The sequence below is a fragment of the Eleginops maclovinus genome, chromosome 5 (assembly GCF_036324505.1).
Source record: "Eleginops maclovinus isolate JMC-PN-2008 ecotype Puerto Natales chromosome 5, JC_Emac_rtc_rv5, whole genome shotgun sequence".
NCBI classification, from domain to species: Eukaryota; Metazoa; Chordata; class Actinopteri; order Perciformes; family Eleginopidae; genus Eleginops; species Eleginops maclovinus.
The window spans coordinates 10,851,057-10,878,206 of record NC_086353.1 but is presented as its reverse complement, the minus strand read 5'-3'; the positions used below and the strand labels follow the sequence as shown (position 1 = coordinate 10,878,206).

The 27,150-nt window shown below is 40.0% G+C and overlaps 1 protein-coding gene across 1 annotated transcript in view; it reads left to right on the top strand.

Moving 5' to 3' along the window:
* stx8 (syntaxin 8) overlaps window positions 1–27,150 on the top strand; it is a 34,876-nt gene that overhangs the window by 306 nt on the left and 7,420 nt on the right. Inside the window, exons 2-7 of the mRNA XM_063883961.1 lie at window positions 610–709; window positions 813–907; window positions 1,181–1,291; window positions 4,709–4,842; window positions 5,822–5,914; window positions 26,607–26,708. Coding sequence (XP_063740031.1) covers window positions 610–709; window positions 813–907; window positions 1,181–1,291; window positions 4,709–4,842; window positions 5,822–5,914; window positions 26,607–26,708 — 635 coding nt within the window. The remainder of the gene's footprint in view (window positions 1–609; window positions 710–812; window positions 908–1,180; window positions 1,292–4,708; window positions 4,843–5,821; window positions 5,915–26,606; window positions 26,709–27,150) is intronic.

Here is a 27,150-nt window from a genome sequence, read left to right as displayed (position 1 = left end):
GATTGAACATTTTTGAATGGCGGTAATGGATCAGGTCATGGAAATCCCTGTTTTTGTGGGTGGTTTACTTATATTCACAATTCACATTGTATAAACGTAAGCACAATCGAAAGAGGAAATGGGAATGCTTAACATGTCACATGATGAATGTGACTGAAGCTTTGTCTTATTCTCTCACCTTTTCCCCAACTGTACTGAACTTTAATCACACAATCACATAACAGTACAATACAATAGAATACATTAGTGCTGTATTACATTCTGATGGTGCAGATCAAACTGTTGAGGCTGTCAGTCAGGTATGTTTGCTAAAAAAAACATTAGAATCAAACACAACCAATGAGTACCACTAAGCTTCTGGCATCCTGAACACTAAAAAATAAGTATGAACTACATAGCCAGACTAGCAAGTCTTTACTGCATTTTTCATGTATTCTTAAATTACTTCATTGTAGGTTGCACAACATTGGGAAACATGAGGTTAATTGTCTTTACCCTGAACAAATTTGCAATTTGTTGTTCCTTATTTATTTGTGGCCTCCCACTGTTATCTGTCAGTAATAACAGATCAAATAACATGACATCTCTATTCCATTCATTGATCTATAGGTTACAGAATTATGATGCCACTTGTCGTCTGGCACAGGAAGTAGCAGAAAACATTCATGAACGAAACAGGCAACAGAGAACAGGGGGAAACCCTGCAAAGGTAAGACGTTACATTCACCAAAGAATGTGGCATGGGACATTTCTCCTGACGTCGTCAAGTGTTTCTGGTAGTCAGTTGCTGTTAATATATTTTGTCTTTTCAGATCAACATGACACTACGTGCATCCCTGCAGAAGCTCAAACAGAATATTGCCCAGCTTAAAGAGAGTTTGTTGCGAGCATCGTCAGCTCGCCGCTTGTATCCTTTCTTCTGAGAATGTTCCAAGCAGTGGAAGTCTTGAGATCAAGATTACATTTGGGCTGAAGGGGTTTCTTTCCTTGCAGTAGCAGTTGTCTTCCTGTAGAGGGAATTAGAGTGCTTTGAAAAGGTATGCCTATCTACAAAAGCAGTAGAAAGGTTTTATCTGTTTATATGCTTTAACTTCAGACTGACTCAAATAAAAGTGTAAAGAACATACTTCACCTCAGAGTGATATTGACCTTATGCATGACCTTAACATGGCTTCAACAGAATGCAGCCAGAAGCTGACAGGAGGCAGAACCTTATTGATGACCTGCTCACAAGAGAGAAGCAGCTCAATGCCACCTTCAGAGGAGACACCTCAGAACCTGAATCTTCAAGGTATTTAAGATTCAAGAAATATCTTTTCATTTCTCATAACAGGAAAAGTAAACAAAGTCAATGTTTGCAAATCTAATTAAGCATTCTCTGCTAGAATGGGTTGACACACAAACTTGATTTGGACAATCAGATCCGTTAGATCCAAATTTCAAAGGTTTGGGTGAATTTTCATGAGTGGGCATATCTTCATATATAATAAATGTGGTAAATAACTTAAATTACTAGTAGTGGGTATGTCCTTGTTCTTATAGGCCCTGCAGCTGTGTAAGGGTGGTTTTCTCAATACTAAGCCATGCTGCTGACTCAATAACCCATCCTCTGCTAGCATCAGTGGTGATGTTAGTGGTTGTGAGTGTATTTGTAAGCTTAGAATCAGCCCTTCATATCTATACATAAAGAGGGTCCTGTTCCAGGGAGAATGACATGCTGTACTGCTGTCTTTAAGCAGATTTCCAGTGCGTACACACTAAACATTAGCTTTTAATTTGACCTGAGAGCCATTGTAGTTCTCTGACTTAATTGAAAGGGGAGGGTTGAGCAGAGGAGTATTTAGTATTTAGTACTCTGAATCCTACATTCTGCTCCTTTAAGTACTTAAAGGAAATTGAGGAATATTTCTCCTCCCTCCCTCTTTGACTGTCACTGTCAGTCAGTGTCAGAAGGTCAGAAACCAAGCATCATCCCATGATGTCTCAGGAGGTATCTTGCTCAGAACATGCCATCTTTCATTTTGTGGTTTTCCTCTCTGAGATTTAAAAAAAAAAGTAATATCTTGTGCTGGTTGTCCAATTAAAAATAATGAATCCTCATTCTCTTGTCCATGTTCTTGACCAGAGAGGTCATAGGCTCTGTTCTCTGCTTTGATGATGTGTCACTGGTCACTAACTTTCTATGAAAGCCTTTTTACATCCGGTATGACCCATGTGCTATGACCTCTCCCTGTGCTATCACACGGAAGGAAATCTGTCTGTCTGCCATTTTGACAAGGCGATCAACTTCCTGGCTAATTCTTTTTCATTAGGAGACTTTCTCGCTTTGCACTGCTGATCATACATTTGGCACCTCCTGAAATGGACTCACACATACACACACAAAAGCATATGAATGTGTGGGGTGTGTGGTTGACTTGATGAATAGAATGAGCAAGTTTACAAATTATAACTCTCCAGTGAGCATTCATTCCAGTATTAATGGAGCTTTTCAAAGAGATGGATACACAGTTTTTATCATTTTCATCATTTGATGTCATGTCAATGTGACAGCTTTGCAAACCATAGGCACTGATTTATTTGTTTAATGTTTGGCCTAGTCTGGTCCAGGTGATATTTGTTTCCACTGGAAGAGGAAATGATGTCATGTTGTGAACTACTACCTCCAGCGTTTCATCTATTTTTTATAAATACGTTTTTACGTTGTATAGAATTTATATTAAAGTTCCTGTGCGGTACAGTATGTCTTCTTCAAGGTATTCTGATTAGTATCAGGGAGTTTTAAGGAGTAATAAAAAAAAGCGCATAATAAAGCCAAGCATTACTGCTTCATCTGATCAGTAGAACCAGATTAAAAAAACACTTTTATTGATGCTTCTCTCTGATAACTTTCACAAGCTTTGGTTTTAAGATTGATCTACTTAGTGGTGCTTTGCACACGCTTTCATCTTTTCACAGACCACACACCCAATTACATAAAAGGCTCTGAAAAAAAATATCTCAAATGAAATTTTCTCATAAATTATCATGGCATAATCATGTGGTTTTAAGTTTGCTCAGTCAGACCAAACTTTAATAGCGATATGTGGTGGGTAGTTTGGAATTGTGGGTAGGAACTGTTTCCACTGTGTGGTCTTTGAGGACAGAATGACAGTGGGGGTGCATTGGCCATGCTTGGATAATCTAAGCCGCTCTTATTTTGTGAGAACTTTGGGTAAAAGAAAAAGGGATAAAGGTTACAGAGGAGACTTTAATCTATCCCTAAGACAATACTTTCTAAGCATCTCCATTTCAGACCGAGCAAAAGAAGGACATGGCACCTATTTTTGAAGGCTCAGTTCAACTTGTCACTCCTAAGACCCACCTCTCCACCATTATTCACTAACCTTTTTTTGGTATTTGATTGCAGTGAAAATAGTTGTAATTAGTTCAATCTCCCCTGTCCAAGTCATTCAGTCAGGACCTGGGCGTTCAGGCCCTGATGGCGGCAGGCTAGTACTTTGTTGCTGCCAAGAGATGTGCCCGACTGATTTTGGCGCTCCCCACTGACTGTTTAATTGGATTTTCACACACCGGGCAATTTTGTGGAGGAAGTGGAGGGCTGCCACACAGTTTCATAGTAATCAAACATGTCAGAGAGATTGGACCAAATGCCTCGTCTCCCCTTCTCCTCTGATTGTATCAGCTTCAACTAGCTAGCCTTGCGAATGGTCTGAAGATGCTTTACTGACCACTTTAAAAAGAAACTTGAATTAGTCATCACGCTTGAATGAATGAGTTAGTGTGAGTAGTTTTGTGTATTGTTCAGGCAAAGGAGAGTTCAACCAAAGTAGCTCTGCAATTTGAAAGTTCTTGGTTCAACTACACCAAGGAAAAATGTAATCATGTTAGACGGACATCATAAAGCAAAACATTTGTTAGTAAGTGCAGTTTTTTGCATTAGTCATCGATGTGTCTACATGTGACTCAGATCACTTTTCCTTGTCCTGACCAGCATATGACTTGCTCACAGCAGACATGCTTAAATCAAGACTCACACAGCGATTCTGAACCCATCAATGCAAAAAAGGGGGTCTGAAACACAGCTTTAAGCTATCAGCAGAGGAATAGCTTTTTAACCACAGAGCGTTGTTTAGCACATCATAGTACAATACAGAGAGCTTTCTGGTCTGTCACATTGTCAGAGTGTAAGCCTTCTCAGCAGTCCACAGTCCTGTGACAGATAAACACACGCTATTTACACAATGCACAAGCTGTCCTGGTATTTTTCGATGGGAAAACTTAAATACAAAATAGGTAAACACTTTTCTCTGTGATCTAAATGGTTTTGATGTTGTTGTAAAATGTTTGAAAGAGTACAGTATTGGAAAGGGAACATGCCTTGTACAGATGTGTTTGCTGTAAGAGTTGTACATTGCTCTGATATCCCAAACAAGCATATAACTGTTTACTTATATAGCCAAAAGTCACTGATGCATGATGAGTGTTTTAGACTTGTGTGCTGGAATGGTGATTGTCAGCCAAAAAGGACTTTTGCCATTTACTCTCAGTTGTAGTGCACTACTGGGGGATTGGTCTTTGTTACTTTCACAGCTGCTGCTCTGCTTTTTGGTGGGAAAAGTCTCTCCAAAACAAAGTTTTCTTTAACTCGAAAAGCTGCTGTGAAACATTTTGGAAACAAAACATTGTTATGATAATGTTTTTACAGGTCGACGTTGATGGCCACAGGGTCAGGAACAACTGGAGGTGTTGCGGCCAACCCCTGGCTGATCAATGAGTCAGAGGAGACCAGAGGGCTGACCTTTGGCGAAATCAAACAGCAGCAACAACGAGTCATCGAAGGTAATTACACATAATTGATATTTTAACAAGTGTAATGACTTTGTAAGGGCTTTTCCACATTTTCTACTATTAATGTAAAAAGCAGATCAGGATAGAGGAACCAAAAACACTTAATATCAAGTCTTAAATCTAACCAACCCTAATATGTAAGGACCCTTGCTAGGCTTCACTGGTATGTGCTAACATATAAAGATGAGGATGATCATTTACATCTAGAAAACATTAAAAGCCACACTTGCTTTTTTCTTGATCCCTGAGTGTCTTGGACATGACTTGATCACTAAAACATTAGTTCACCTTACTCCAAGTGACACTTCATTGCTATGTCTCCATTACAGCTCTGGTTATTGTCAATTTGGGATCACATATTCCCCTTAAGACAGTGAAACCAAACCACATGGAGGTTTCCATGTGGCTTCCCTGTGGGATTTCTGGTGTGGTTGGGTAATTGTGCCTGAACCTGTGGTAATAAAGAATTCCTGTGGTACCCAGTGTGTCAAAATTGGAAACCTACAAAGACCAAAACATTTCTGTCTTGCTTTTCTTTTCTTTTCTTTCTTTTCTCTTCTTTTCTTCTTTTTCATATATATTTTCTTTCAGCTTTACTGTTTTTTTACTGCACCTTGGCCTCCCGCAGTTATAACAACATGAGTATGGCTAAGTGGGTACTGAATGACTCACATGTGGCACTGCGAGGGGAACTGGACCCCAGCAGCCTTTCATTCCTATTTCCCAAATAGTTTCCTCATTATATCAAAAGTACAGTATACTGTAATTGCTCTCATCTTACAACTGGCTTTTCAAAGGCGACTGAAGTGTTACTTTATTGTTTGTAGTTCCCTTCTGGTAAATTTGACTTAAAATTACAGTAAACGTTTTCTCTGTGTTGTTATCTGGCATTGCTTAATCTCAGTGCTTTAAAGTGTGAAGTTTTCCTACTTTATCTGGTATAAAATTAAAGTTTCCTCTCTCTACACAGTCCAGGATGCAGGCTTGGATGCACTCGCAGCTGTCATCAGCAGGCAGAAGATAATGGGCCAGGAGATTGGCAATGAGCTGGATGAACAGAATGGTAAAGTTGAATTTGCATGTGTTTCTGTACATATTCATCAAAAGAAACATTCCAGACATATTACACACTGCTGTGCGAAAGCAACCAGACATAGTTGTTCTGCAATGGAACGTCTTGCCTCATGTAAACTGCTGGCGAGTGATACTCCCTCACGCCAACGCGCAACACTGACGTAGCACACCCACACCCTCACACTACCATTGTCAGGAAGACTGACCTCAAATTCAGGTCAAGGGCTCCTGCATACATAAAGAATTCTGCTTAAATGCGTTGAAAAAAACTGCGAGAGTTTTGTGTTCTGAAATCAGATCTGCTCAGAGATAATGGTGCTTTAGAGTTATTTCTGTTTCTTTTTATCAGTCCTTAAATAGCTTCCCTAACAAGTATATATTGCGATACAGAACAGAGGGCATTGCCCCAGACAGGCGGTACTTGAGACATAAGACTTTGGGACGATCATCTGTCAACCAGAGAACAATTAGATCCTTTAATGCATCACTCTCACAAGACTATGGCAATTAATATGCCAAAGCCTGAGAGTGTTACTTTACAAAGAGGATGTACACTTCTATTCCTTTTATATTTTATTTTAAATTGTGAGGGCTATCTTAAATGTCTACACTCACAGGAAACCAAACAAGTGCATTAGTCTGTCATCTTGTTTTCTCACATTCAGGAAAATAAATGCTACAATTCATAAACTGCAGGTCAGTTAGAGGGAGAGTTACTTAGTGTAGAGAGGGGACTGGTGTCTTTGTCACAGACAGTTAGGAAGGCACTCTAGACTTAATATTTCTTTCACAATGGCTCGCACACCTAGACCTAATATACACAGTCTCAGGGCTTTCGTTGTTAGCGAGCTTTGCTGCTTTTCTGAGTTATACAATTAGCGAAAAACAAGGGGATAACGCCTCAATATCGACTAAACAACAGACCAAAACATTTTTGAAACCTAGCTTCAAGTGAAATTAATTTATTTGAAGGTTTTTAATTTTGTGGCAATCTCAGAGGAGATCCCTGACGAGCTGTCCATGTGCAGTTGTCTCCCACACATTAAGTACAGACAGTTATTGTCTGTTTCTACACTATTGACCAACTTCTAGTTGGGAAAATAAGGCGTTGTACTACCCTGCAATATCCTGTCTGAACAGTTGTTCCCAAACAGGTTGTATAACTAAGTGATCTCGGCATGGAAACAAACGACCTTCCCTTCTGCTGAGAAGGAATGGCAGATGTTTGCTTGACACCAATGGGAGAATGGAAGAGAAAAAAAGGAAAGCTGATTGTTTTAGCCCTCTTTCCTGTTACCATATTGAACTGGAGATGGATCATTGCTCTAATGCTCCGACTGGCCTGTTTTTCTTCTCTTTCTTTCAGCTTGAAGTCAGTGTTTCCAATAATATGAACGTGAATGGGTGATGGGAGAGCTGTAACTGAGAATGGAAAAAAAACGAGAATACAAATGATTTTGGCCGTGGAAACAACTCGTGTTGAGACCCTACTTGACAATTAATTAATTGAAACTCAATTATTTATTTTGTTAATGACCCCACACTATTTGTGGGTATTGTTATCAGCTCTGTGGGAGTAGATAAAAACCATATGAACGCGTACAACCTTAACACATTTTCATCATATTTGGTTACATTTCGGAAAGCGTATCTTGGTATTATGATATAATAACACTTGGATATAGACGTCCCTTTTTTTTCACTCAATATATTTATGGCGCATGCTGTGTAACTTGTCCCTGTGTACATAGAGAAAGTTGATAAAGTGTAGATGTAGAATTTCTTCACAAACCAATCCAAGCTCCTCCTTGTCCCTCCACAATTTACGACCTGAGCTCCGTGTTCTTAAGGCCTCCTGACAACAGGCAATACTTCACAGAGCTGTGGCCTTCCACAGCTTTTCTTTACCTCCTGGTGTTTCTTTCCTTTCGTGGGACCTTTACTGCCCCTCCATCTCTCATCTCATTCCCTGTTTTCCTTTGCGACTTTTAACAGTGCAGATATTTTCCGTCTCTTCTGTATCCTCTCATCTTAAATTATGGGAGATGTCCTAGTTACTTAGTGTTCCACAGATGGAGAAAATGGAATATATGAAACATCTAGTTTTAATGGGTCTGCTTGTGTAGTCCCCGTGTTCTCTTAGCCTGATTTAGGTTTGTGTTTTTTTTTTAGTTTTGTTGAAGTATAGTAACACAATCAAAAATATGTTCATGTATTTTATTTCTTTTTGAAAAAGTATATACAGACTAAGTGTTGCCAGAATGATGCCCACATGTGCAGTTGTAAAGACTAAGGGGTATGTACCTAAACAGAATTTTCTTTAGTCTGTTGAGCAGACTTCTTTCATTAGTGTTGAACTGTTCATGTTGTCATTAGAAAAAAAGTATGCGTATCCTCCTTCATTGTTTTCACTTTCAGTCTTGTGTGTTTCAGCTCTAGATTTTGAAGTCACTATTTTTAAATGACTAAATAAGAAAATGGCAACTCATAACTGTTTTTCCCCCCATCCCTGCTGGGCATAGCAAGTTATTGTGTAAGTGCTGTTGCTATGACGGTTTTATTTATAACAAAATAATATATGGTACCGTGTAACTCAAGTATGTTTATGAACAGACTGTTGTTACTTTTCCGTTGTAGGCTATGCCCTCACTTCAGCTCCCTTCGGTAGTTAATCCAGTATGTGAGGAACGTAGCTTTTGTATTCTTTAGTTTTATATCCCTGTTATTAAATCATTAACGATGCTCCGATTTAAACTATGGCTAAAGTGTGGCTTCTCCTAGTACTGTTTTTCCAAATATGAGACATTGAGTCTCAGCAAATTAATGTAGACTGTATAAAAAGTGGAAAAGACAGGTATTCTTGTACTCAATAGTTTTTATTATTATTGCAAGAGACAGCTTTGTTGGCGCTGCATTTTTAACTTGTATTATATGTCAAAATCGACAATGTATAAAGTAAGTAATGTTTTGAGAGAGGCAAGGAAAATGGATATGAGTTAAAAAGCAGGCGAATGGCAAGGCTCCTCGTTGATCTTGACAGTTGGCGCGTAACCTTGGCGTCCGACTGTCTTTCTGTCTCGTAGGGTTCCTTTTTCCCCTGATCACTGCACTGTGGCAGTGTTTTCCTATAAATAGATTAAGCTCTTTGTAGTTTGGCTCCTCAAGTCTAGCTCATGACCCAAGTGCAGTGGAGGTTGCAATCATTTCCTTTTTCGGGAAACAAATCCGGCTGAGGTCAGCAAGGAAGATGACCCTTTTCAGAGGTTTAGAGATGAACCCAAAGCCCCCAGTTACTACCCTCTCACTCTCAACTGGATCAGAATGCATTGAATATAAAAACGAGTAAGCAGACCGATTACCTCAATTTCAGTCTGCTCTATAGCTCATAACATTAATCCATTGCATACTGAACATTTTCCCATCTTACTAGCCAGTCATAACAAAAAGAGAAATTCAATCATGATTGTTAGTGTGGTAAAGTTAGTTAAACGATGTGCTGTCAGCAAGTTTTTTTTTTCAATTTCTAACATGATGTTACTGAATAGTAATGGTATGTTTTCATTTCCAAATTAAATGTTGCAGAAAATAGTCCGGCACATACCAACAGGAATGGCTTGCATCAGCAGTAGTCTGCCTTCCCGCCTAGAAAGATCAACATTAATTTCACTTTATAGGTGTTGATATTTCTCATATTGTGGCCTGGACAATGACATCACTCTGGGTCAATGTCTTGTACTTCTGTCTCTACAGACAGTGGCTAGCTTGTGAAAATGCCGGCAAGAGTCCGAGGCTGTCTCGTTTGTCAGATTTTTAGGGTCTTCGTTTAAATTGGTTTTGACTGGTGGTGGGATACCGCAGCTATGACATGTGCCATGTACTGTTATAACTCTTGTCTACAGTAAAAATAATTAAAAACCATGTGATGTAGACGATGTAAAATCCCTTTTCAGATGTAAACTAATCAAATGAATGCATGAGTGATGCGTTTATCTATTTTCAACCAACTCCTAGCATGTCTGAAGTTCAACAGGAGTTTATTTTTTCTAATTTATTTTTTAAGTAAAAGTGTGTGCCAACCACTTACTGTAAGAAACGTAGTAGGCCAGCTCCAATGATGGACCTCTTGCTAATAATTAGATCACTGATTTGATTTTGCGTGGAGCATGTGTAGGCCCAAGCTGGACAGAACTAATGACTTCCAAATAAACAGTAGAGGGAGAAGAGAGGGGCACTTACTGCTGCAGCAGTGACATCAGCATCCAGTCCAGAGAACACAGCCCAGTGCTTGCTTCTGCTTTTAGAAACTCTGTGAGCAAATAAACCATACTAATGATGGCACTGGGCAAAAAGTCAATGTGGTTAGACTTGTAGATTGATTTATTGTTTGTTTGATTTGCTTCGTTTTAAAATGAGGCTAGTAGTAGTGAGTAGTGTTTTCCAGACGGCATGGAAATGCAGAGTCATGATGTGATGTTCAAAAGAGTGTTGTCACCAGAGGAATGGCAAGTTTGTAATGAGCCGCGAAACAGGGCATCATTTTGTGTGACCACCAGATTGGCTGACTGGTGTTTGACTTTGGAAATAATCAAGAACTGTCTGTACATGATGGAGGGATAATACACACGCGCTGTAATATTATTTGTTCACATTTTCAATGCCAACTACACAGCTTTCAAGATACTTCTGTGAACTGAGAATGACCTATGTATGCAGGGCTAATGATTATATCCACTATGTGTTCCATCTCAATGATTTAAAAAAAATTAATTCAGTTGTAATTTATTCTTAAATACCAGCAGTGGCTAAGTAAGTAGGGGCTTGGACTGGGAATCGTAGGGTCGCCGGTTCAAGTCCCCGAACAGACTTGAAATGTGGAAAGTGGACTGCTACTTGGAGAGGTCCCAGCTCACCTCCTAGTCCCTGCTGTGGTGCCCTTGACCAAGGCACCGGACACCTCCAATCCCCCCTCCCCATTGCTCCCCGGGCGCTGCACAATAGCTGCCCACTGCTCCTAGTACTAGGATGGGTTAAATGCAGAGGACCAATTTCACTGTGTGAGCTCTGCTGTGTGCATGTATGTGACGAATAAAGAGGGTTTCATACTCCGATTCTAAATAAAAGGGATAAAAGCCCCATCGGGTTAGATCCCATCCCATGCAGTGAACATGTTGATGTTGCTTCCGATGGCCAACGGTGAATGAATGTGAATGACCGTTAGCTTTCCTAGAGCAAGTGGTACTGCTCTGCATGAATGAGGTGTGGATGGGTTAATGACTCTTAGTATGTTAACCTCTTTCAGGAGTCCAAAAGACCTGATAAAGCACTATATAAGTACATTCTATTTACCATTTTAAATAAGCTATTTTGTTTGTCAAAAAGGATTCAAATAGGAGGAATAAAAGAGTTCATCTTTCAAATACTTTGATGCTTACATATATGAATTAATTGTATGTTTAGATACTTGGTATGTGTCCATATAGAAAAACATTTGGATTTCAGACAAGAAAATAAAGTTATGTACAAAGTTTGAGGACCCTTATTTATACATTTTAGCACGTTTTAGAGAGTTTTAAGATTCCCAAAAGACATTGACGACAGTGAATGAGTGATGGAATGACAACAAAAAGGCCGAATGAAGATGCACCTCAAGTCACCAGGCCAAGCGTCCTGTGCCAAGCATCCTAACCAGGATACAATCAATCACGAGCCCTTGTGTCTTTGTTTTTCTATCTATCCTTCCCAGCATCCATCTCTGTCTAAGGCCTGTTGGTGTCATACTGATAGAGTTGTGAAGAAGAGGGGCCTAATGACATGAGGGACTTTGGTCACATCAACCACAAGCCTGTGCTGAATATTCCAGTTTAGACACAGCAGTTAAATTAACATGTCTGGTAGCTAAAGAAAAACAACTTGAGACGTTTCATCAATCACATCTTCTTTTGTTTCCCTCAGCGGATTCATGCCCCGTTTTTAACAGTCAGGAAGCATAGGATTTGGCTAAGATTTTCTCAACTTTCTGTTTTGAAAGGTAGCTTTTTAACAGTGTTGGTTAAAAAGGTTGGTCTTTCGTGTATTTTATGTCCGAAAAAGTTTGATTCTTATGTGATTTAATTGTGCTGAACTTATTCAGGGCATGTAAAGGCATCAGAATCAGTGTCTGGCACAGTGCCAGTAGCTTTAAAATAGTTACACACTCACTTCTGATAAAAAAAAAAAAGCTTTATTCAGTGAGAATTCAGAGCAATTATTCAAACATGATTTTTGTTTAAAAAAAAACATGTTAGACCTACAAAAGATTTCACGTATGACCAACTAGAAGAGTGTGCAGTTGTGTGTATCTACAGTGACTGTGGCATTACCCTGTATTTTCTTGTTTGTATATGTTGTTATTTATAATATCAACATACATTTTTTGTATCTTGGGGTGATACTATTAAGTTGTCTTTGGCTGTTTCTGCTGTACAAATGAAAATGTCCCCTCTGTGGGACGAATAAATGTATTCTGATTCTGAGTAGCTGGCAATATGTACGAGGCTATTGCTTTAAGAGGTTTCCCTCCTTCATGCTCTCTGCTCTACAAGCTGAAAGCTTTGTTGTCAAATCATGGCTTTTATTTCTCTCGATCCATCTGGAACAAGTATGTGCTGGTGGTGACAGTCATTAGTAGGAAAGACCCCACATCAAAAACTGGTGGCAAAAATTCTCAGACTTCAGAAAGAGACAACTTGTGTGGCAGTAGTAAAAGAGAGTGATGGTTTAACTACCGGTATAACTTTCAGAGCTGATTTAGCAACAGTTTGAGAATGGGGCAGTTTTACAGTCTTCATTTGCTAGTTTTGGGCCCAACTTCTGTATTAATGCTTTTGATGCAGAGCTTCCTGGTATAGCTGTCTATTAGAACTCAATTTAATTTATAAATGATTTTATTGCCCAATGGATGATGGATTAAATCAAGGTGAAAATATTCAGAAGGTTTTCAAATATGGTTGATAGCATCACGTTTGACAGTAATCCAACAAAGGTTTATCATAATTTCATGGACTCATTTCTGGATGTTTCTCTGTTCTGTTGTCTAAGGGATATCATAGCACATTAAGACCTATCCACCTCACAGATCTATGGATCAAATGATTCTTACTCTGCACGTTTGTGGAACCTGATGTTTCTTTTGGGGGATTTTAGCTTTTAAAAGGGTAATAGAGAAATCTCTCATTTGAGTCTATTAAACTCAAGTATCGCCTGTTTAGCACAACACTTGTTCCAAAACTGAAAATAGAATACAGTTTATTTTGCTGACGCGTTTTTTTCAGCAATGAAATCGGACAAATGATAGCTGTGAGATTGATTTCGAATAAAGTCATCAGCTTCAGCTTGAAGAATGTGCGATGTGGCACAAAAGGGCAAATGCGAGCACCTTGGCGGAATAGGAGATTCACTTACGGTCATACCTTCTTTCTTACTGACCTGCACCACACATATTACACACCAAGTTATTCTATATTTCTAGTGAAGACAGGCACTTAGAGCAGCCCAATACACGGTATGATGCAGGAATGAGGTGTGGTCGGTCCTGCTCAGCTCATCTACAGAGCCGGATCACATCCAGATGTCCACCAACAGGCCCGTGTAGAGACTGGGCGAGGCTGTTTCCCCCTCAACTCCCGACTCCATCCATCCTTCACAACACGCACAGCCACCAAGCTGGCAGTCGCGAGCTTTCTCACAAACTATCAATTGTGCATTATCCCGGGAAAAAAAGCATAAGAAAGAGAAAAAATATTTAGGGAGGTATGAGTTATCCGGTTCTTTCCCACCACAATCTTTTGAGCAGGGGATGACACAACACTTGGAAACAAACACTTATTGGGCTTTGTGTGTTCTTTGAAGGGTTTGGTCTCATTATCCTTTCTTTGAGTAATCCGTCTTTTTAATACCATCTCAGTGGACATTAGAGAGGGTTTATCTGTCATTATGGGTTTTACTGTGATGCTAATGCTATTCTGCAATGTATTCTATTATATTAATGTGTTAACCATCCACACATCAACTATTGGATGTAGTATTTGAACACTTAACTTTCAATTACTTACAGCTGTTTATATTTATATTTGAGTGCCTGCTCTTTTTGTTATTTAAAGTCTGACATGTTTTTCCAATACCAGGTTCTACTTGACTTTTGATTTTGCTTCCATTATCTTCAATTACTTTCAACCACACAAAGGTGCTATATTTTTATTAAGCTACTTTTACTCACAATTTCATTCTCTTTTCAATTTGCAATATGCAAATCATATATTTGTTGGAGACACACAACAAGTTATTGTTGTTAATATCATAGAGAATCTAATGATGGATATTCACAAGGTTTTTTTGTTTTCTTTCAGGCATATGTAGTCCTTTACCGCAGACCACCAAGATATTGATAAACTGATATTAACATATAACTGGTTTTGGAGTTATGAAACTTTAAGTCAAAAAATATCTGACAGTATTTTGTATTTACTTCATGTTTTGGTCATTTCTAACTCGCAATAGTCAGCATTACCTCACTGGATTACCTGCTCAAAGGAGGATGTTATGATTTGACAGAATTTAGTTTGCACAGCCAAGCCACTGCTATGTTTTTTTGGGGAGAATTGCCTGGTGCGTGTGGTATGTGTACAATTTAACGGCAAACTGATGTTGATACTTTGCTGTAATTTTTCCCAGGAGAGCTTTCGTGGGCAGATTGTCCAGTTGCAGCACGTTAGCTGTATGTGTTGGTGGTATTGGTGGTTGGGAACCTCTGCAATTTCAGCTGCCAGTTCCTTTGGCTCTGGGCAAAGGATTCCCTGCCATTTAATGGTACCTCAGACTGACTCAGGCTTGGCCCAGCAGGTTGGCTATGGCGAGTGACAGAGGGAACAAATCTCCTCCTCTGTTTATTTAATTGCTAACCGCTCCGGTTTGGAGGCCACGTTCAAAGGGCCGACGAGCGGAGGGCTGCCTCGCGTTCCCCGCAGCCACGGGGTAGCATGGGTCATCCCACATAATGAGTGGAAGGACTTACTTTACCAAGTCTGCCTCAACCCAAAAGTAGCACGTGGTTCCCATTTAAGCTCATGGGGGGAGGATTGCACCTTCATTTGCTGGGTATTTTTATGTGTTTATGTGTGTGTACAAGTGCACATATATATACATCTGTTCTTCAGCACTAATAGTGTATGTGTGTTTGCGCACAGATGAGTGCGTATGTTTGAGGGTGTAAGTGCCTTGTCTGAGTGTGAGATCATTGTGTTTGTTCTGAAAGTCTAAACCACATGTCCAGCACATGTTGTCAGGTTGTGACTGGCACACAGGCCATATTTATATCTGCATGAGGGGCTCAGAGGATACTGGCCAGCCTGAGATGGGACGGAGTTCCAGGTAGACATCATTGCAGGACCTCACACACACACACACACACACACACACACACACACACACACACACACACACACACACACACACACACACACGCTGACACAAACACACCGACACACACACAGAGTGCAGTAGAGAGCAGGGTGGGCTGATCTTACGCATGCCCTGCAAAGACAGTGAGGCCAGGGAGAAAGAGAGTGAGGGGCCGAGAAGGAAGGAGGGTGATGGAGAAAAACAAAGATTTGGAGACTTGGAACTCAGGGCATTCTTTTTAAAAAATGAACAAAAAGTGAGCTATGATACAAAGAGATCAACTCATTCTCAAAAAAAACCCAGTAACACTTTACAAGGTTCCCCCATGTAAAAAGTGGGAGGAGAAATACTAGCTTGTGCTATTTGGGTTTACCAACATACATTCTTTTGCTTCTGTTTTCTTTCCACTATAAACCTATATGGTTTTTAAGAGATTCTATTCAAGATTTCTGCAAAAACTACAGTTATCTATATTTATTATTATTCTGCCCTTTTGTACTAACATATTTGCACAAGGTTACTGTAGACATAACATGTATCGTTCATCTGACAGGTGTTTTACTGTAGGAAATGTGTGTGATCGCTATCACCTAACCTTCAAAGTGATACTGTATATCTGGCCCATTAGAAACAAGTTGCAAGTCTTTGAACAAATGCGCCATTGATATGTTACCTTTTTATAGACCAAAACCTTGAAGTGGGAAACGCTTCATGCCCCATCCATTTGATCTGTTATCCGACAACCCCGCATGTGTGTTATCAGACTCAATCTGCAGCCCGAACTCAGTATGAAAACCCCCCCCGACACACACTAACACACACACACACACACACACACACACACACACACACACAACACTGTTTCAAAACCTATGTTTGCCTCACAATTTAAATACGAGTGAACATTTTTGACATCCGTTTTATGTGTAATGTGCACTTCACATATCTGTGCTGCCCTAAAAAAAAAAAATGCTTTTGATCTGTTATCCAATCATTCTCATCAGTTTTTACTCTTGGCTTAATACCAGCCTCCCGTTTGGTTTCCAAGGTGCTATTGTTAAGCATTCAATAGAGGCTGCGCATGTGGGCATATCTGCGCTTTCCAGACTAAAGAAGATAAACATACATTGTTTTTTTTAATACATATATGGGTGGTTTCTCAATATTATATCATATTGTTTATGGTAACACCTTTTCTTAAATCTTCAATATCATAATATTTATCTTAATAAACGTAATATTTCCCCTTAACTATTGATTAAAATAAAACAAATCAATTTAAATAAAATAAAGAAATATCAAGAATCACCTGTCCCTCATGCAGCACACACATGAACCCACTAGTGGGCAGTAGAGGCAGCAGTGATGGTGCACCAGCTTTGGAGCTAACTTTCTGTGTTTACACCTCCCTACTGGAATGGTTCACTGATGTGTGCTTTCTCCTCCGTGGGATAAATGTGTTATGGTTGATGAAATGATCCAATTTTAGGGCAGATGAGGAGGGATTCACAGGATCTCACACAGGATTTGTTAATTAGTTTAATTCCTCCGAGGCTTTTCTTCTCCAGTAATCAGCGCCTCCTCCTTTTCACCTCCTGGAGGAGCTTTGTAATTGCATGACAGCTGTAGGTGCAGCTGTTTAAATGGCAGACGCTTGTGGTGTGCTGTCAGACTTTATAGCGACGACAGTGCGGCAATAAGACTTGTACTCTGGTGTTGGTTGGTTGTTAATTCATAGGTCTTGTATGCTCTGTGTGTGAGAGAGCTACTAGGACTACACTTACACGTGCGCATGCTTGTGGTTTTACTCCGTAGCTGGCTGGCTGTGCATCCATGTTTTTTTTAACAGTCAGTGTAGCTCACAGGGGAGCATGTGGTCTTGTTGCTTCATGTTTTTGCTGTAAGCTCAATGCCCTGCATCGCTCCTGTCTAAAAGTTATGTGGGAGGCTGTTTCCTCTCAGGATGGGAAGTTGTTTCAGCCGCACTGCTGGCCAAACATTTATTCTGGCCTCCATGAGTATAGAGCGCAATTACCTTAAATCCATCGCAGTACTCACCAACACTTTTAGCAATGATGTGCCTCCTTTGTATGCCAAGTGTGACCCCCTCTGTCAGTTCGAGATTCAAAAATGCTAACCCTTAGCATTCATAGCCTGCATTTATATTTACCAGTGTTTGTCTCATTCTGTCATCATGTGGGCATGTTGTTTTACCAGGGGAAGTATGATTGTTTAACCCCTGTCCTGCACCTGTTGTACTTTAAGGGCTCACCTTACACAGCTGTTTGAGAAGGTCACTGGCCAGAGGATTGCCAACATCTGGCCAGGATGTGAAAAAGGTCCAGCCACAAAATCTGTGCATGGTGCACCTGACTTTGCACCCTGTTTCCATCATCACCAAATTTGGCTCTTCCTGCAATTTCTTACCACTCTCTATTTGTTTTTTACACACCCCTTCCTTCCGTATGAAATGCTTCTGTTAACTGCAAATGTTGCAGTCTTTTTTTACACCTATTAGAAACTACAACAAAACTTCAATTTTGCTCAAATAACATGCTGTTTTTCTAGCTACTGATATTCTTCTATCTGGGAAGTAATATCACGTATTTGGACTTTGAACTTAGTAAAGTCCACCGACAGCCACAAAGCAAAATTTGATCCTGCCTTATCTGAGACTTTTTCCAGGCTGAACAACAACTCTGTGATGTTTTATGTTCCGCATCCCCACTAATCTTCAGCAGATAAATAACAGCTGGCTCTGAATACTCTTTTCCACAATAAAACACCTCTATCAGAGGTGATATGGCTCTGTGTTTCTTCCTGCTCCTGTTCTCCCTCCACATAACACTGTGGGTTAACACAGTAAAGATGACTCCTCATCAGTCTGCGCGGCAAATGTTTGTCAGAATCCTGTCACATCCGGGAAGTGTGTGGGTGTGCAAGTGTGTGTGCGCCTTCCTCTATTTGCGTGCCTGTTATGGTGTGCTTGTCTGTATGATGTTCATAGATCAGTTTGGATACACGTGTGTTTGTGTCAGCGTCTGAGCATGGGAGCATATGTGTCTCCATGCGTGTGAGTGCATTATGAGCGAAGCGAGGGTCTGGCATGAAGATCAAAGTCTTCTCCATAACTCCTCAGTCAGTCGGTCGGCCAGCCGATGAATTGCCAGGAAGCTCTACTCACTGCTGGGTTTATCGAGTTATTAGACTCAGATTATTTCAATTAAAACACAGTTGTTCAGTTAATGAGAAATTCCCAGTCTGTTTCTCTCCATCTCTTCCGTCCCTTGTAATATAGATAATTAATAGTTAACTGATATTTAGTGTTATTAAAAAACACACTCAGATGCTATACAAATTGATGTAGCAGCTATAGGTTGCAATGTGCAAAAAATGATCACCATCAGAAGTCATATGTATTATTTTGGTTTAAGGCCATGCTACTTCCAACACTGCTTTGTAGACAGTGGGATAACAACATAAAAAGGTTGACACTTTTCAATTCTGATTTATGTTACACTATTATATACATTTTCTTGTATGTAATCAATCTCATGCAACGCCTACATAACCCACGATTGTCTTATATATTATTTGTCTATTTATATATGTAATAGTTGTGGAATCTACTGGTTAATTTAAGATAATTCCTGGTAAAATATGTTGTTTTCATACAAGAATTCACCAAGTCACTAAGATCAATTTTAGGGGAAATTAATGTACAGCGTATTGGTGTTTTTGTCTACAATGCAATACAGTCACCAGATGGTAGAGAGGATAGACTGGAAACTGTGCCAGATTTCAGAAGGTAGTTCACTGGTATTGTGTCCAACCATATGAATCTAATCCAATCAAACTTATTTCATACTTTTTTATTCTATCAGTTCATAGCCTGTCAGTATGTCCCCCCCTCCTGGGTGTCCCTGCTAATGAAGTGTGATAGTAGTGATGAAGTGCAACAGCGACTGGTTTGGAGGTTCTGTGCCAGTGACAGGGTGGTCCCTGCCTCACGCTGCTGCTGCTGCTGCTGGCACCCTCATTCTCATCATGCACACATTGTTCGGTGGCACCTGGCCATAAGGAGGATGGGGGAAAGCCTGGTGATTATCAGACTTTTCCTCAGTGATGCTGGCCTTTTCACTGTGTTCTGCGTATGTGAATTGTTTTTTTCATTAATCCTTAAATGACGGAGTTAATAATGTGTGTATTTATCAATTGATGTCCATTGTATTCATGATAATATGATGCCTGATATGATTAGGGATACTGGTACATTTGGCAGCCATACTCGGAAATAGTTGCATTCATTCTGAAAAGCTGGTAAAGCGGTACAAATGTTCCTCATTGCTCTTATTATTTCCTGTCTTATTTCCATGTTTTTGTCTTCATTCATCTCTGGATGACATTATGGGTTTGATCTTAATTATTGCGAGATCCTATCGATGGTTTCCAGCTGTCTTGAACAGCAATGGTTTGTAATTGCTGAAAATGGAATAGAGGCAACACATGGCGGAAGGTCCTAACGACACCTCTTATTTTGCTGACAAATTCGTAGTTTTTTAAGAAGAGAGCATGACTCACTTGTTTTTGGGTTTGTGAGCAGGATCGCGGGTTATATGCAGAGAGCTGAGCATTTTCAGTCTTTGCAGATTTACTATCCAGGTAAAAAAAAAAAGCGTGACTCTTATTGTAATCATGCAAAACTCCACAGAATAGGCCCAGATTTCCTCTGATCAAGGCTAAATTAATATGATCTGTGTAATTCTGTGTGATACAATGGATCATCATAGGATGGGCAACTGTAGGAAGGAAGACCTTTAAAATATATTTAATAAATTAATAAACACAAAACATCAATATTTTCCAATGATCCCTTTGTTGCTGTTCAACATGGCTGACTATTAGAAGTGCAAAGTGATAGTGATAGCATCATGTCAGGCTATCCAAACATGCCTTACCAACATGCTGAATCATGTTTAAAATAGCAATAGTACGATGAAAGTTCAGGGACATTTTTAATCCAAATCTGTCAAGGTATAGGCAGGGTGAGATGAATGTCATGCAATAAGTATGTATCTGCAAACAACCCAATGGTCTGTACGTGCTAAAGCTAACGTTTTTTCTTTTCTTAATTTATGTGCTTTTTCTTTGAAGTGTGTTCTTCAAATGGAAGTCCACCTTTGAGAAATGCATTCATCAGTTGGTCATTCTTTTTGTTGTCCATCATGTTAGGTGATGTATCTAGGGGTAAACGTAGCAGGGTTAGCGAGGTGAAGCTGTCCGTGGACACATAGTTTCTGTTTCAAATTGGCACACAAATGGTCAGGATTAAGGCTAGAAATTTTGAGACCACATATGTAATGGTGGTCACATTGGTGGTCACTGCTGTTATCTTTATATATACTTTTTTTTATTTGGAAGCCAAGTTCAAGTCATATCAGGACTGTTTGTAACAAAGTTTATGCCTTTTTTCACAATGTGGCTCTGTTTTCAAGTTAATGAAATTATACATTTACATTCATACCATTGTCATTGAGAATACCTGATTTTCGATTGAGAGCGAAAAGGGCTCCGGTCCAACAGCGCTAACACTGTTTTAATCAAACATTTAGAGGAGAAGAGTTGCTCCTTTCAGCTGTCAGGAGGCTAAATGTTATCCCACTGGATTTGTAAAGTTACATTTATTCCAAGGTTGACAAAAATGTTGACGGAAATCGCTCCGATACAGCGTTTTGTTTTGTAGAGCCTGCTGCTCCAGAAAATGAATAATCAATGTGCTGGACAAATGTAGCAGTGGCATAATCTGTATAAAGCAAGCTGTTTGTCATCACTCGGCTATCCACTACCTATAACAGAGAAAATGTATAATGATGCAATAAGGTTCACTTACCCCCCAAAGTGTTGACTGGGGGAGCCTGTCAGTCCGTTTGGAGGGACTCAGAGGTTCATTGAGGCCAGGGGGGTGCGATAATATCCAGCAGTGAGACTAATCTCACATATGGCCCGGTACTTCAGAAGGCCAGATGTTGGAAGGGTGAAGTGTGTGGATGGTGATGCCCTCACAAACCCCACCAGCATATTCATACACATTCTTTCAGAAGACACAAAAAGAGGTTAGATGCTTAAAAAGACATGCAGTATCGAGTTGAAAATACTAACAACAATCAATGTGTTTGCTCAGTCCATCCGTTATGTTAAAGGTCTATTCAGATTTTTGGACATTACCTCTTTTTCACTTAGCAACAACTATAGCGATGTTACTTGCTCATTGATTTTTATTGAATCCCATTATGACTGTTTGACACCACAGAAGAAAGCAATTCATTTTACTGTCCAACATTTATAAATAAACTGCCATTTTATTGTTGTGCTAGAGGATTGTTAGGACAAGAAAGTGGCTGTGTTTATCTGTCCTCACTACTAACATGTCAGATTGGCCAAACACATTATTTCTATACCAAAGCTTCCCTGGATAGACATTGCAGTTTTTACTGCTCTTTAATTGAGATATTTCTTTTGGCAGGCATGCCCTTTTTTATGGGTTTTACACTCAGTTTTAAAAAGTGGTTTAAGTGTTAGATTTTGATTGAAATTCTTCCCAATTCTCACTCCCAAAAGATCCTCAGGGTGAGTTTGTTTGCAATAAGCAACCAAGAGTGGACAGAAAAAAGAAAGAGGTTGAAAGAAAGTCTTCCAAGACCGTGTAACTTCTTGTAAATACAATAATTGCCCTGAGTTGTATCATCATGCTGAGTGCCCTGTGTGTGCCAAGTGAAGTTCCCGTTACATCCAGAAATGTGTGTGTTTTCGTTGGCAACAAAGTTCTACCCTCTATACACAGTCAGTCACACCAGGGCCAATTGGTAACAGTTGTGAACAGACCCCCTTGCATTACAACAAGGGATAGAGGAGGAGGGTTGAGTGAAAAAACTGTCCATCTTTACTTCCCTCTTTCTCCATTTCCCCAGGAGAAATCATCTCCTGAACAAGCACAACAGAATTAGCCCCACTGAGTCAGATTGCGTTTAAATTGGTGAGAGAAAACAAGCGTTTTCTCTGTGCGCTGTGCCCTCTCTGGGAACAAGTCCTACAATAACACACAGAGTTAATACAGCACATCCTGGAGCCATGCTGGGGTGTCAGTGTTTATGGCAGTGCTTCCACCACATGCACACACACAAACCCAAACCACCTCTGCTTTAGACTCGAGAAGATGAGTCAGCAATTTTCCAAGGCATGTTGCGGATATAGATCTGGGATGCAGGAATTTGATCATTAAAATAGTGTCTCAAACTTCTCACCATGCTCCTGCGTGTGAGTTTCATATCTGATGCCTGACTTGAATTAGGCTTTATAATACCATTTGATGATTGGCTTTAAAATGGATGTTTAGACCTTGTGCCAGACTCGCATTTACCCAATGTGGTATTTAATGACTATCTGTGGGGATCCTTAAGTGTCTTCATTGCATCCTCACAGGCATCGCAGTTTCTCCGGCTGTGGCAGAATCACATCTTAAAAGATGAAAACTAAAGGATTACATGCAGAATCCTATTTCTGAATCCCCTTATCTCTGCTTCAGCAGTGTCCAGCAGTGGCTCAGTCAGTAGGGGCTTGGACTGGGAATCGTAGGGTCACCAGTTCAAGTCCCCAAACAGACATGAAATATGGAAAGTGGACTGCTACTTGGAGAGGTTCACCTCCTAGGCCCTACTGTGGTGCCCTTGAGCAAGGCACCGGACACCTCCAATCCCCCCTCCCCATTGCTCCCCGGGCGCTGCACGATAGCTGCCCACTGCTCCTATACTAGGATGGGTTAAATGCAGAGGACCAATTTCACTGTGTGTGCTCTGCTGTGTGCATGCATGTGACTAATAAGGGTTTCATTCATTTCCTTGTACGTCTCCTGTTCTCTGCATCAGTCTAACTCACCTGACAACTTTTCCCTGTTATCCTGTTATTTTTTCCTTGCTCCCCACTTGCCTTTGTAGGTCTGGATAATGTATCAAATCTCAGCAGTTCTTTAATGACCTTAGATATGACTTATTTTATTGGTGTTATACCTTACTTGGAGAATCTTAGAGATCAATTGGTTTACAGAATCCAAAGTTCATTAAATAAGAATTGAGCCAAATTCCAGAGGAATTAGAAGCAATGGGTTTATGATGGAAATAATGCAAGAATGATATACAATTATTATATAAAACAGTTCTCTACTTTAGCATGGACTATTTGATATTTGGTTAAAACTTCTCTAAGAGATAACACTGCTTTTCAATAGCGTAATTAAGTGGAGACAGCAACTGGAGGGGTTATTGCGTCTGTGTGACACCTTTTAGTCCAGCTATGAGGCTGTTGCGTGGGTATGCTGTAAACACCCAGAAATTGAGTGGCGATGCTTCATCTGCCTTTGTACACAATCGAATATTGGTATACTTTAACTGTCAAAACGTAGCCCTTGTGTTCTTCTAGTTTGTGCCTTGGCCACGTAATAATTTAGCCCAGACCAACGTCAGCTAGTCTCAGGGATAGGAGGTGTCTGTACGTGGTTCCAGATGACGCTGACAGCAGGGATAGAAACAGACCTGTTAACTAGTTAGCCCTCCAAGAGCGGGATGGTCGCAGCGAGAGGTTGTTTATGTAAAACCTGCAAAGTATTGGAACAGAGATGAAATGGCGTTGAGATTGCACAGGGAGTGTGAGGCATGAGGGAGTGGGTGACGTCATATGAGAGCAACATCTGTCTCCCATTGGTGTATGTGCTCCAGGGCCCTCGTTCCTTTACACAGAAGGGCCAGATTTTACGTACATTTATTTTTGTGTGTGACTAAAAGGCACTGTTGATAGCAGAGACACAAGAAAGAGAGCTGGCATCCTGCTTTAAGTCTCTGTATTTATAATTTAGCACAAATTACTTGGGCTTTACTATAGGATGATGATTAAATGCGTTTTACTCCCATAAATACCAGACTTAAACTTATCAAGCCATAGGGGCATATGGAATTGGTTTCACTGTCAAACAGACTCCTTTAGATGATATCTATATTCTAAGTCTCATTTTATACACCAGCACCTGCAGAGGGCTTAGCCAAGCGCTCTGAAAATGTTGCTCATTCCAATAGGGAGAAAGTATCTTTTTTTGTGGTTAATCAATAGGATCTTTGGATATTATAAACTGCAGATGTGTAAAAACATCCAGCTCCAGAGATTAATGAGTACAATACTTATTAATAATCATTCAGATAGAGTACACACATCATCCCTTGTGCTTCGAAGGACTAATATGACTTAATTATTGCATCTTAAAACAACTAGCACAAGAAAAAAATGAATCTATGTTTGTGCACGTGCCATGCTCTCCAACACTGTGGCTTTGGAGGTTTATCCAGAGTAATAACATTTTAAACAACCAACCCTTGCCTGAAACAGGGCTTTCTTTGTGGTCTGGCAGATCCAAACCAGGGCCAGCAGCTGTCATACATGGAAGCAGAAGTTAGAAAAGGAAATTGAGAATTATGTTGTTAAAAACATGACTCGATATCAGGGTGAATTGAATGACTATGCAAAAGAAAAGCCTATACCTTGTGTTTTATTGCAGCTGTAGTCAAAGGTCACATTCACTTCTAAATCTCAGCACGGACAAGAATTCATCAATAAATTGAGATGTTATTGCAAGACCAGAAAAGAGTCTTGGCAGTGCAAACCAAAAACATCCTTTATGAATAGTTGGAGTGGCTCGCCGCACAAATGGTTCAGCGTCTACAACCCTTGCCCGCCAGTGAAGGAAGAGTTTCTTCCTTCTAAATTGTTGCCTGATGCGTGGATGATGATGTGGGAGTCTGCAGGGACACTGTACATACTGCGCTCTCACGTCTCCCATCCCCTCGTCCTTGCCCTTGTACACTCTGGCCTTCCAAACTGACATGCTTTCCTTCCTCGAAATTATTGGTGCAACTTAATCATCTGATGTCAGCCAAAACTCTGACTGTCTTGTCAAGCTGTGATGGTTTGTAGTTGAGGAAACATGTACTCTTGTCGATACAATTTAAACGCAGCTTGAGCTTAAGACAAGTAAGCTCACAAAGACAAATGATGCAGACGACCCTTAGCTCTCACCTGTGGGAATTTGTAAGCTTAGATTATACTGACTGTGCTGACTGTACTATTTTACCGTATAACAGCAGCCATAAAATGTTATTCTCTCCCTGAAGGAGCATTGTGTTTAACTTGGCACTGAACTTGCTTTATGGGTGAGTGTAGCTTCCCATCTCTGTGAAGTGTCCATTTATCAGAGGGTGATACAAGTCTGTGAGGAACTCCCCTTCCTTTGACTCGACTTTGGTTTCTGTCTTACTGATTTCTTTGTTCTTCAGCCACTAATTTTTTTGCCATACCAATTCCGAAGGCTTCTGGAGTAGTCACTGTTGGAGTAGAAATAAAAACGGCTTACAATTCTAGTTCTGAAACGTAATAAAACTCATACACAAAGAGTAATGATGATTCATAATGTTGTGTTATTAGGGCAGTATGAATAATGAGCGACTGGTTATTTGAGACAATTTATGAGTTATGGTTTCCATTTAAGTTCTGACTGAAAACCACTACTCCAAGTAAAAATGATCTCTGACAAATATCACCTTTTGATGTTTAACCTTAACAAATCAAGAATTTTGAAATCTTTCAGCAGTTATCTGTTTTTGTTTTTGGGCCAGACCCTCTGGAGAGGCCGTGTCAACACCGTGGCTGGCGCTAACAAATCACACAGGCTTCCATCTGGACAACCTTCAAGTCAGGAACTCCTACTGAAGGACCCGTATCCACACAGCTAAATACACACACATATACACAAAACACACACTCTCTTTCGTTAGACGCCCAGGCATAGTCCCTGAAGCCTGGGCTTACGTCTTTAAAACTCATGAACAATAAGGACCTGATTAAATCCAGAATGGATGCAGGAAGTAGTGAAACCATTTGAAAGAGTGAGGAGTGCTTTCACACAACCCACTCCCTTCATCACCACTACTCATGTCTGTGCGGTTGCAGCCTGTTTTTTGAAGTTGTTGACTGTTCTTATGTCAAGTCCTTTAACCTGTCATTTTATCATTTGAGTAATTTCTTTTACTACACTAAACTTATTGGGGGGTCTAAAAGGAAATAAAACCAGAAGAAACACTGACGTCACAACAATAGCCAGATTAAATGAATCATATTGACATTCTTTCTTCTCTATCTTTTCCTCACAGAAATCATTGACGACCTTACACATCTTGTGGACAAGACGGACGATAGGATTCGTAACGAGACACGACGGGTGAAGCTTGTGGAGACAAAGTCAGCCTCCTGTGGTGAGCCTGCCTTGTTTTTTCATAACAGAGGAGTATCTTGGTCTAGTATAATGAAGGTCTGATATCTGATCTGTGTCCTTGAAAGCAAATTACAAATATTCAGTTTATTTATATAAATGATTATCAGTTTTATCCTTTTCTTACATTCCTGCAGTCCACAGAGCAGATATCTAACAGACTATAGTTTTTTGAGAGCAAGTATCTCTGGCTTGTGTGGGACGCATAATTGGACAAAAGAACCCCTTTGACAATACGTATTGTTGGGTTCAGCACATTTCTAGCAATGTAAAATTATTATTTAGCATTCAGGATATGAGCCATGTTTTAACTACTTACAATTGGCCTTTTTTTCTGGAAAGAATGGTGCTTAATGGTGCAGAAAATATGACGCTGATGGGAACAAGCCCTCTTGGCACAGAGGATGTGGGTAGACTGGCTCTGT